Consider the following 12,699-nt stretch of genomic DNA (forward strand, 5'->3'; position numbering starts at 1 on the left):
GTAATTTGTTTTTATTACTAGTTGTTATATTACCACAGCAACTATAGAATTACCACAACAAATTAATTCAAGTACTTTACAATAGTATGATTCAAAAACACTATAGAATTTACTATAAATTACTATAGTATTTTTTCATTAAACCATGACAATAATGAGAAACATGAGTAAAACAACAAGAGTGCGCAAAACATGCTTATCGTGCATTCATATTTTGTATTTTTATGAATAATATTATCTAAGATTGTCTCATGAATAGTGGGCAGTTAAAATGCAATAATAATATTGTTAAACAAATAAAAGAGTGGCCAATCATTTTTGCTTTCAAGTGTACCTTGACTCTTCTTTGACTCTAATGTGTAAAATTAAATGTGGCATTGCTATTTAAAACTTAAAAAAAAGAAAACATTTAAAATAAAAATGTACTGGAAAAAACAAACCAGCAAAAACTGCAAAATATATTTATTTATAGGCTATTGTTGATTAACAATTTTCTTAATTGACATTGAAAAATGCAAATATATTTATGCAGAATAATTTTTGAAATTGACATTAAATTGTTAAATTAATTAAAATAAATACAAAAATCAAATGCATATTCATTTTTAAAATGAAAAAAATACGCTGTGGTCTTGGACATTGTCTCAGACAGGGCTGGGGAATGATATCTGTGTCGCTTCCACTGGCTGATAAGACTGATAAACAGCAAGAGCTTCATTCACCTGAACACACACAAAATGACACACTACAGAAACAAAGCATACATTAAAACAACCAAAGCTGAACTAACGGGAACGAACCTTCATGCACAAAGCTTCATGACAACGCAGCAACTGAAGCAGTTCAGATTCATCAATCTCTAACAGCATTTCAGTGATCTTATTCGCCAAGGGCCCTACCATGTCCTGGACGAGTGGGAAGAGGTTGTGACCTGTTGAAGTATGGAGAAATGTGTTAAAAAAAAATGGAAACAAATCGAACAAGAGTTTTAAAATATCGACAAGCCACAATAATACAGTAATAAACTTGCTCAGCATATGTTTGAGGTTTTCTGGTGAGCTGGACATGGATGCGGTCAGAGACTCCTGGACCTGAATGTGGACAAGAACATGTACAAGTTTTTATTAAAAAAAAATGTTTTAACATTATGTTTGGATGACTATTTTTGGTAAGTATTTAATTTTGGTGGCTTTTATTGATGGCTAAATTCGGTTGTCAATTCACCTTTCAGTGCTTAATTCTGTTCTGTACACACAGAGTTCAGTAATTTACAGGAGTGACAACCACAAATTTAGTGATAAAAGCAGAGCCAAAGTGCCCTTCCACTGTATGACAGTCCCTCTCGGCCAAATCGAATGCTCCACTCATGTCCCACCAGAGGTGTAAAGTACTTGAGTAAATGTAATTAGTTACTGTACTTAAGTATCTTTTTGGCTACTTTGTAGTTGGACTGAGTATCAAAGATATTGGCAACTTTTACTCTCTACTTGACTACATTTTTGAGCAGGTAAATGTACTTTTTACTCCACTACATTTGTGATTAATAATGCAATTACAAATTACATTTTTCATGGCAGCAAACTTTTTCTGCAGCAGTTTGTTTCTGATATAAAGAAGCAATATCACCATCTAAGGGCATTGAAGGTATTATATCTTGTGCATTTTGCCTTCACTCCCCCAAAACGTGTCAACAAGGATACTTTACGTGAATGTGAGTGCATCAGCAGGTAGTTTCTGATCGCAGGTGTTTGATTTATTAGATGAGGAAATGACTGCAGCTGGTGATGAGGCTCAAACCAGCACATACAGTAGACTCTGACTATTTAATTTTACCTAACATTATTTTATTTATCCGCTATATTGACAAGACCGTTTTGAAGGATATTGGTTTACTTATGACCTTTCAGTGCTTATGACCTTTTCTGAGACTTGAGAGTTTGTAGATGTTTAAAAGGTCGTTGTGTCGACCTTAATTTATTGCAACATTGAGGTGTTCAGTTTTATTTTGATTTTAGAAAATAAACTTGATTTCTCATCTTACAAATCAATTGTTTCTTATTTTCACTGGCATGTCTCTCAGGTGTTGGACTAGTGCATATCCGAACCTACATTCAGCGTGAGTAAAATACTTCAGTACTGTTAAAATCAGATACTTTAAGACTTTTACTTAAGTCGTATTGGAATTGGTTATTTGTAGTGGAGTCATTTTTTACAGTAAGGTATCTGTATTTTTACTCAAGTATGGTTTTCAGGTACTCTTTACACCTCTGTGTACCGCTCACCGGTAAAACAATATTTAAAATGTCAGTAAGTGTCTCATTTAGTGAGATGTGATGTTCACCTGCTGCACAGCACATTGCTCCTGCGGTGCGCTTGTGAACCTGTGATAGTTGTGATCTTCAGGTGTGAACGCGTGTTGCAGTGCTCCGTTCACTGGTGCAGCTGTGCCGGGCGTCCAGTGAGTGTGACTGGCTGTGAGGAAGACAGATGGTAAAGAAATCCATCAGAAGCTCTAGCTCAGTGGTTCCCAATCCTGGTCCTGAAGGACCCCTAGCACTGCACATTTTACATGTCTCCAAAATCAAACACACCTGATTCAAGTCATCAACTCATTAGTAAAGACTCCAAGGGCCCTATCATACACCCGGCGCAATGTGAAGCCAGATGCAACGCAAGTGTTTTTTGCTAGTTTCAGCCCGACGCAGTTATCATTTTCACATCCAGCGCCCACGTTGTTTAAATAGCAAATGCACTCGCGCACATCTGTTCACCCATGGGTGTGCTGGTCTGAAAACAAGGTGTGTTTAGACGCATTGTTGGCTTTTACAATGTAAAAGATTATTATTGTGTACATAAAGATAAAAATACCTACATGTCATAATGGATAGTCATTGCATGTATCAGAATTACCTATTTGCAGTAATGATGAATAAAATTGGCTAATTATTTGACCAGTTGTTGCAATACACATGTATTTAAACTGACTCGTCAGGTTGAGGGTGTCTATATTCTGCCATGTAAATAGCAATCCCGCATGGTACAAGCACACCTGGCTTTTAAAGGGAATGGGAGATGACACTCTGATTGTTTTATTGGACGTTATGCCCAAAACACACCCATGACTCATTAAGAGACTAGGTACAACCCTTTTGGACCATGCGCCTGGCGCCCGACCATTTTTGCTGTTGTTAAACTAGCAAAAGTGGATTCGGACATGCCCTAAGTTCACCTTTATTTCAAATTATGTTTATTTTCATTTTGCACTTTTTTATGATTTAATTAATTTTAGTAAGTGTTTATTTTGACTGGTTTAATTTTTTTCATAATTATTTAAATTTTGTTAATTTTGAACAAAAAAAGTTACATAGTGTCCATTTTATTTTAATAAGTGTTTTATTTTGAATGGTTTAATTTATTTGTATTTTTTATTTTATGATATAATACATTTTTGTGTTTTATTTTGATTGTTTTTATTTCAAATTATGTTTATTTTCATTTTGCATTTTTTTATGATTTAATTAATTTTAGTAAGTGTTTATTTTGACTGGTTTATTTTTTTTTTTTTCATAATTATTTAAATTTTGTTAATTTTGATCAAAAAAGTTACATAGTGTCCTTTAATTTTAATTTTAATGGTTTAATTTTTTTTATTTTTTTTTATTTTATGATATAATACATTTTTGTGTTTTATTTTGATTGTTTTTATTTTATGCAGAAAATAAAACTGCACCATGCACCTTAGATCGTTAAAATAGGGCCCCAAGAACTTAAATATGTGTGTCAGATTAGAGAGGGCCTGTTTACACTAGGGGCTGATTGCACCAGCTTTGCTTAAGCTACAAATTAGCTAAGGTTTGACGTAAATGGACACTAAGTTATAACTTACGCACTACTAAATTATCTCTTATCTTTTAATTAAATTATGCTGATTCTCTGATTCTAAATTATGCCGCTCTCTCTCCTGTTGAGGTAATTGATCTTGAAATTAGCTGATGATAAATAAAATGCAGCTCATATCTTTTGCTTTCGTTGACCTGAATTCTGTTAAATTTGCATATAACATTGGAGGGAATTAAAGATCTGATTTTTATTTGTTTTGTGGAGACCAAATTATGTGGCCAAAAGGAACAGTTTTAACAAATCGGATAGCTATCTGATCAGTAAAAATGCATGAAGGGACCAGGTGTAAACAGGCCCAGAGACATCAGAAATGTGCAGTATTGTGGTACTCTAGGACCAGGGTTGTTTTCAGCTCTCACCTGCGCTCTGACAGCTCATCATGGATGTTTTGGGTCTGATGTCACTCACTGTGGACTGAACGGCTCTTGGGGTGTTTTGGGCATCTGCAGTTGGAAGACAAAAAAACAAAGTGAGCCTTCAGTCTGTTATGAGACTATAATATTATAAACACAAGCCTCGTCTGAAAGGCAAAGGCTGTAATTTATAGTAATATTATTATTAAGTCTAGTTTCAAATATAATTCCTTCAAAGTGATGGTTCTTTATGTAACGTTATGTAGTGTACGTGATAAATCTCATTTGACATTTGTGCTGGCTACTGTATACAGGCCACCAGGGCACCATACAGACTTTGAGAAATGGTGAATTTTCTATCGGAGTTAGTACTGGCTGCGGATAAAGTCCTAATTGTTGGCGATTATTTTAATATCCATGTAGATAATGAAAAAGACGCATTGGAATTGACATTTACAGACATTCTAAACTCTATTGGAGTTAGACAACACATGTCAGGACCCACTTATTGTCGTAATCAAACTTTACATCTAATAATGTCACACTGAAATTCTGCAGCAGAGCGACGACATCTCAAATCATTATCTAGTCTTGTGTATACTACATTTAGCCAAGGCTGCAGAACCGACTCCCCGTTACAAATATGGTAGAACTATCACTTCTACCACTAAAGATTGCTTTATAAATAATCTTCCTGATCAGTTTCATGCAACGAATCAGTTACAAAGACTGATGTCAAACCGGCCTCAGCACATGCTGCACCATATTTGCGTTTACTACAAATACTACCATGTATTTTAAATGAAATGTGTTCTAGTATTATCTAAATAAGGGATTCCCAATTCAGCTGAACCCCTTTGAGCTATACTTTAAGCCCCCCTTAGATTTTAAGTTAATATTTCAATAATTTAGCAACACGCTCACGTTTACAGTTCTCTGATTTTGCATAATGCTGACATGACATGCAGGTAAATAAATAAAATATTGTAAAATATTGTATACACCCATTTTGTGTATTTTGTTTTATTTTGATTGTTTTTATTTCAAATTATGTTTATTTTCATTTAGCATTTTTTTATGATTTAATTAATTTTAGTAAGTGTTTATTTTGACTGGTTTAATTTTTTCTCATAATTATTTAAATGTTGTTAATTTTGAACAAAAAAAGTTACATAGTGTCCTTTTTATTTTAATAAGTGTTTTATTTTGAATGGTTTAATTTATTTGTATTTTTTATTTTATGATATAATACATTTTTGTGTTTTATTTTGATTGTTTTTATTTCAAATTATGTTTATTTTCATTTTACATTTTTTTTATGATTTAATTAATTTTAGTAAGTGTTTATTTTGACTGGTTTAATTTTTTTTCATAATTATTTAAATTTTGTTAATTTTGATCAAAAAAGTTACATAGTGTCCTTTTAATTTTAATAAGTGTTTTATTTTGAATGGTTTAATTTATTTTTTTATTTTATTTTATGATATAATACATTTTTGTGTTTTATTTTGATTGTATTTATTTTATTTTATTTTTTATTTTACATTTGCACGATCAGCTCATGAACCCTAATCTAAATAAAATATGTTGTGTATTATTTAAGAAGGTCTGCTCACACTGAGGGCTGATGCTCTGTGCGTCCCATTGAGTTCTGGGTTGAGGTTGGGTGATGTGGTATGAAGAGTGATTCTGAACCTGTGAAATATACAGATCAAGCATGTAATAAAGCCCATCACATGTGGTATTCTCCTCACTCTGTGGATGATGTGAATCTCGACCTGTGGAGGTATGAAGTGCTCAGCGTGTGGTTTCGGGTGGAACGGCTCCACCAGCGGGTTTAGCGTCAGCTGCTGCCTTTGGAAGCTTGCCCTTCTCATCATGTATTGGTGGATGAGGTGGGCCTGACGCTCCTTCTTCCTCTGGGCGAGAGAGACGTATATGGGCTTGGAGCCGATGATGCGGCAGTTCATCTCAGTAATGGCTCTGGTGGCCTCCTCAGCAGAGGAGAAGCAAACGAATCCAAAGCCTCGGCTGCGGCCGCCGTCTGTCATCACCTGAACGGAAAACACACTCCTGGATCTTCGGCAGCTGTTTCATTTGCCTTTACTGGGTTACAATCAAATAAAGACACAACTATTCCTTCATGAATAATAAAAAAAATGAATTCCTACCTTAGCGCTGGTGATGTTCCCGTATGGCGAGAACTCTTTGAGGAGAAGTTCGCTGTCCACGCTGTCGCTCAGATTCTTGACGTACAGATTCACTCCCTGTCAGGATGATTAAAGTGCATTAAGACCCATTCACAGGACCGATGACTACAGTATAATAAGAACTGTAACAATAACTGTAATGTTAACTATAATGATAAATACAACAATAACTACAGTGATAACTATAACGCTATTTATAAAATGGTTAGTTCCTGTCCTTGATTCTGATTGGTCAATAGCTGTGTTTAATTCACGATAAAACACGGCTATGATCGCTTTACCCAACGGTTCTGTGTATCACTACACAACACCCTTAGCAACGTAAACTGTATGTTCTCAATTGATATTGTTCATTGAAGCTTACTGTATTATGTAGAAGAGTATTGTGAGAAAGAGATTCAGATTTAGCATTTTCCTTCAGGTCAGTCCTATGTTCAAAATAAAAAATCTGTTTAAATGTCCAATGCAATATCTTGTCCTTTTAACAGTTAAGGGGTTTTCCCGTGACTGACAGCGATAGTCAAAGCATTTGTCAGTTGCATCTTGTTCTGTGTTCACAACAATTCAGTGTTTTCAATGTAAAAGTCTTCACTACTGACTGACACACTCATAAAGACAGTCTTTGTCGCCATCTAATGGCGTAATAATGTAACTTCTGTTACTGTTCAAGGTCAGGGACTATTTTTTCCGGCGGAAGGAAGGCTTTTAGTAAGAGTTTACTTCATGAAAGTTGCATTGTTACATATTTTTGGCTTTAATATTTGTATTGTGTGCTAACCGTTTTATAAAAGCAATAAGGTACTCGAGGCTAGTGCTATATCGTGAATAAGTCACGGCTGAAGGGGTTGCTAACACACACGCACTGCAGTTTTTGTTGTCTGCTGCTTTAAATGCCTGAGCTGATTGGCTGTCAAAGTTTTTATCATTTATCAACTGGAAAAAAATTGTTCTGAAAGTGATTCGAACAATTTTGTTGCTCTGTGTCATTATCGTTAGAGTCATGGTGTGGATTTCCCTTTTCTCTTAGAATTAGAACGATTGTTAAAACTGTATAGTTGTCGTTATAACTCATCCTTGGTGTGTGTGCATGGCCCTTTAACCAGCGTTATGAAAGCAGGGGGTTTCAGAGCCATCACTGGTACCTGATAGCGCATCATGCGCTCCTGATTTATCAGCTCGAAGCGCCGCTTCAACTCCACCTGACGTTCTCGTCTCTTCTGAGCACGGCCCACGAACACCTGCCTGCCGTTCAGCTCCGTCCTGTTCAATTCGTCCACCGCCTTGGGGTTATATCACATAATCCTCTTATTTTATTTTTGTCCTTGAGGTCGACTTATAATAATGGTATTGTTTTTGGTGCCATAAATTAGTTTTTAATGATCATTTTCACTCTCTCTCTTCAATTCACAATGAAAAGTCCAACAAGAAGAAGTGCTTTAATATAATATAATATAATATAATATAATATAATATAATATAATATAATATAATATAATATAATATAATATAATATAATATAATATAATATAATATAATATAATGATATTGAAGTTTAAAACACAGAACCAGACAAATGCTGCCTATAGGATCCTTTGCAGCCCATAATATTCACAATCGCATGTGGTTTGCTGTTGATTGAAAGAATATGGAGCGTTTTCTGATGAAGTGTTAAAGGGTTAGTTCACCCAAAAATTCTGTCATTTATTACTCACCCTCATGCCGTTCCACACCCGTAAGACCTTTGTTCATCTTCGGAACACAAATTAAGATATTTTTGTTGAAATCCGATGGCTCTGTGAGGCCTCCATAGGGAGCAATGACATTTCCTCTCTCAAGATCCATAAATGTACTAAAAACATATTTAAATCAGTTCATGTGAGTACAGTGGTTCAATATTAATATTATAAAGCGACGAGAATATTTTTGGTGCGCCAAAAAAAAACAAAATAATGACTTATATAGTGATGGCCGATTTCAAAACACTGCTTCAGGAAGCTTCGGTGCATTATGAATCAGCGTGTCGAATCAGCGGTTTGGAGCACCAAAGTCACGCGATTTCAGCAGTTTGGCGGTTTGATACGTGATCCGAATCATGATTCGACACACTGATTCCTAACGCTGATTCATTATGCTCCGAAGCTTCCTGAAGCAGTGTTTTGAAATCGGCCATCACTATATAAGTTATTATTTTGTTTTTTTTGCCGCACCAAAAATATTCTCATCGCTTTATAATATTAATATTGAACCACTGTACTCACATGAACTGATTTAAATATGTCTTTAGTACATTTATGGTTCTTGAGAGAGGAAATGTCATTGCTCCCTATGCAGGCCTCACGGAGCCATCGGGTTTCAACTAAAATATCTTAATTTGTGTTCTGAAGATGAACGAAGGTCTTACGGGTGTGGAACAACATGAGGGTGTAATAATAAATGACAGAGTTTTCATTTTTGGGTGAACTAACCCTTTAAATCAGCAAACACTCAAACATACAGATCAGTCTTTTCACTCGTTTAGTTCACTACACTGAGCCTCTGTTTCATCACTCACCCGCTTCGCATCACTGTGACTCTCAAAGCTGACGAAACCAAATCCTCTAGAGTTTCCGCTCTCATCCGTCATGACCCGAACGCTCAGGGTTGAGCCTAAAATCAAAGGAAGAAAAGTGTCAAAGATGCAATAGAACAAGAGAAAAACATTTCATCTATACTTCCACATAACAAATACTCACCGAATTTGCTGAATATGTCAGTGAGCATCTTGGCATCCACATCTGTGCCAAAGTTCTTGATGTAAATGTTTGTAAACTCTTTTGCTCTCATCTGCATTTCAGCTTCACGCTCTTTTTGCGATTTGAAGTGGCCGACGAACCTTAAAGGTGCAACATATGAAACTTACGAGACTCAACACCAGTTCAACATGATGCGTTTAGTCACGACTTACACTTTCAGCTCGTTGATCAACATGCCGTTTAATTTCTTGATGGCTTTTTCAGCAGCTTCATGCGTCTCAAAGTGCACAAATCCAAAGCCTTTCGATCCGTTTTCATCGCAAGCCACCTTAATAACAAGAAACGTGCTTCAGAGTCTCCTGCACTGATATTTATCTTGTATAACAGAGCTGGAGAAGGTGGAGAACGTTACTTACTTTACAGGACAAGATGTTTCCAAATGACGAGAAGATGTCAAGCAGGCCCTCGCTGTTAATGGATTTCTGCAGGTTCTTAATGAAGATGTTTCCCACGCCGCTCTTCCTGAGTGAAGGGTTTCGCTGACACCACATTAGACGCATCGGCTTACCCTGCATGAGGTCAAAGTTCATGGTATCCAAGGCTCGTTCGGCTAGGATGTGAAGGAGAACCAATGTTACAATGAAGCAAATGTGATTAGGAATTTCTTGACTAATTGGATTATTTTAAGTGCAGATTTTTAAATGCTTTTTGTTTATTGATTCCCCCCAAATCAATAAACAAGTGTCAATCAGAAATGTGAAGAAGTTGTCCCAAATGCATTTCTAAAAATATATAAATATCTAGACATTCTTAAATAAAGATATATGTGACCCTGGACCACAAAACCAGTCATAAGTCACACAGGTATATTTGTAGCAATAGCCAACAATACATTGTATGGGTCAAAATTATCAATTTTTTTTCTTTTATACCAATAAAAATCATTAGGATATTAAGTAAAGATCATGTTCCATGAAGATATTTTGTAAATTTCCTACCGTAAATATATCAAAAATGTATTTTTGTGAGTGGATATGCATTGCTAAGGACTATTTGGACAACTTTAAAGGTGATTTTCTCAATATTTTGATTTTTTTGCACCCTCAGATTCCAGATTTTTAAATAGTTGTATCTTGGACAAATATTGTCCTATCCTAACAAACCATACATCAATGGAAAGCTTATTTATTCAACTTGTGATGAACAATGACATAAGATGAAATCTTAATGTATAAAATTATACATTAATGTTTACTTAATGTTGCTTAAAAAATCTGCCAGTCCAGGCTTGAGAAAAATGATCTTGTTTTCTCTTATTTTTCTGACCCCATTAACAGATGCAATATTTGTTTTTAAACAAGACTTATCTTATGCCATTTTTCATTTCATCTTAATTTAAAATGTTTAGATATTTTTATATCAAAATGAAGTGAGTTTATGCTTAAATATCTGTCAATGAAATCAGAAAAATAATCTTGTTTTCTATTTGAATTGAGTTTATTTTTCTGACCCCACTGGCAGATATTTGCTCTTGTTTCAAGAATAAACTCACATCATGATACTTTTTTCCCCCAGAAAACAAGACAAACCAAGTCATTTTGCTTCTCATGTAAATTTATCATAACTTAAGTATGTTTAGATATTTGGGTAACACTTTACAATAAGGTTGCATTTGTTAACATTTACTTAACATGAATTAACCATGATGTACAGCACATCTGTATAATATATATATATAATGCACTGAGCTAACATAAACAATTGTATTTTTTTAAATAACATTAACAAAGGTTATTAAATGTTATAAACAGTGTTGGGGAAAGTTACTTTTAAAAGTAATGCATTACAATATTGCGTTACTTTTTCTCACTGGGGCTGGGCTTGTTTGTTTTTTAATAACAACAAAAAAAGTTATATTTTTGGCAAAAAGGCCCTTTCACACCAAAAGTGAAATGAATAAGCCTCAAGCTGAAGGAAAAGCATATTTACACCTGTACAGTAGAGGGCGCAGCTCAAACAAACCTTTCTAATCTAAAGTATTTTTTGCTTATTAGTATGGTTGAATTAGGTATATTGAAGATCAGCAGCAAAGACATTGGTTAATAATTGAGATTAAATACATAAAGTATATTTGTGTAATTTAATATAGTTAATTATTACAGGTTTGCAAAAATTCTGAGATTGCATTTCACTGTTTTTATTCATTTTGAGGATTACTGAATGTTTTCGTGCAAGTGAGATAAGTAAATGCATGTTCACATTTAGTCTAAAACTACAATAACCCTCATGTTCACACAGCGCACACAACACCCTCTGCACTTTATTTCTCTCAGCATGGGGACAGGAGAGCTGTCAGTCAATAAATGTGAAAAAGTAACTTGCGTTACTTATTTGAAAAAGTAACTTAGATAATTTGTTGTAAATTGAAAAAATAATGCGTTACTTTACTAGTTACTTGGAAAAGTAATCTGATTACGTAACTCAAGTTACTTGTAATGCGTTACCCCCAACACTGGTTATAAATATAGTTAGCTAACTTAATGCATTATCTACTGTGAACAAATTAGACATTATTGTAAAGTGTTACCGATATTTGTACTGGAAAACAAGACGAAGAAAAAACAGGAATTGACATTCACTGGAGTGACAGTCACGGCACTCTTCTTGGCTTAGATACAAACTATTTCACAGAAAACTTGTGAAATCTCAGTAGTCAGTTGATTATTGATGTTAAATAGTGATCTTGTCAATCATCTTACCATCAGCGGGTCGCTCGAAGTTCACATACGCGTATCCGAGCGAGCGGCTCGTGAGTTTGTCTCGACAGACTCGGACGGACTGAATCGAACCGACCGATTTGAAGCGCTCGAACAGCATGGCTTCAGTCACGTCCGGCTCCAGATCGCCCACATACAGAGTGCTGCTCACCCTCATCTTCATCAGATAGACAAATATCAATGAATGATCGATGCAGAACTCAAAGCAGCCGAGATTCAATCTACCAAACGCTTAACGATCAACGAATCGGATTTAAAAGATTCAGTCAGATCATAAATAAACATTCCTTTTATCATCATCGTGCTTTATTCTGCAATCATAAATAAACATTCCGTTTATCATAATCGTCGTGCTTTAATATGCACTCATGGCATGATTGTATATATTTAATATTACAGCGCACGATAAGATTCAGTGTTTGTAGTGCACATGCTTCATTGACTCCTCTGTGAAACTTTTAGTGTTATTTTTCTCACGGTCACTATTTTTTTGTATGGAAAAGAGTCTCGAGTTGAAACTTTTTTGTGTTCCACAAAAGAGTAAATCGTGAAAAAAGTTTCATTTTTAGTAAACTATTTATAAGGGGGTTCATTTTAATTGGTAGAAACATGTTATAAGCCCCACCTTAGTCTTATTAAAAGATGCATTTTGCATTTTTATAATATGTGTGTGTGTGTGTGTGTGTGTTGTGTAATATGCATAATAATACAATTACCCTACCTCATA

At 34.8% G+C, this 12,699-nt stretch overlaps 1 protein-coding gene across 1 annotated transcript; it reads right to left on the reverse strand.

Annotated features, from left to right (window-relative positions):
- Positions 1–448: 448 nt before the first annotated feature.
- Positions 449–12,227, reverse strand: LOC125243479 (polyadenylate-binding protein 4-like). Its single transcript, XM_048153179.1, has 14 exons — positions 11,955–12,227; positions 9,612–9,805; positions 9,408–9,523; positions 9,196–9,335; positions 9,015–9,109; positions 7,606–7,743; positions 6,425–6,520; positions 6,032–6,307; positions 5,870–5,948; positions 4,260–4,343; positions 2,342–2,472; positions 1,031–1,091; positions 801–931; positions 449–722 (listed from the first exon to the last, which is right to left on the reverse strand). Exons 1-14 carry the CDS (start codon positions 12,133–12,135, stop codon positions 645–647), a joined length of 1,800 nt encoding a protein of 599 aa, XP_048009136.1. The 5' UTR covers positions 12,136–12,227; the 3' UTR covers positions 449–644.
- Positions 12,228–12,699: the final 472 nt, after the last annotated feature.

The sequence above is a fragment of the Megalobrama amblycephala genome, linkage group LG13, assembly GCF_018812025.1.
Source record: "Megalobrama amblycephala isolate DHTTF-2021 linkage group LG13, ASM1881202v1, whole genome shotgun sequence".
Lineage (NCBI taxonomy): Eukaryota > Metazoa > Chordata > Actinopteri > Cypriniformes > Xenocyprididae > Megalobrama > Megalobrama amblycephala.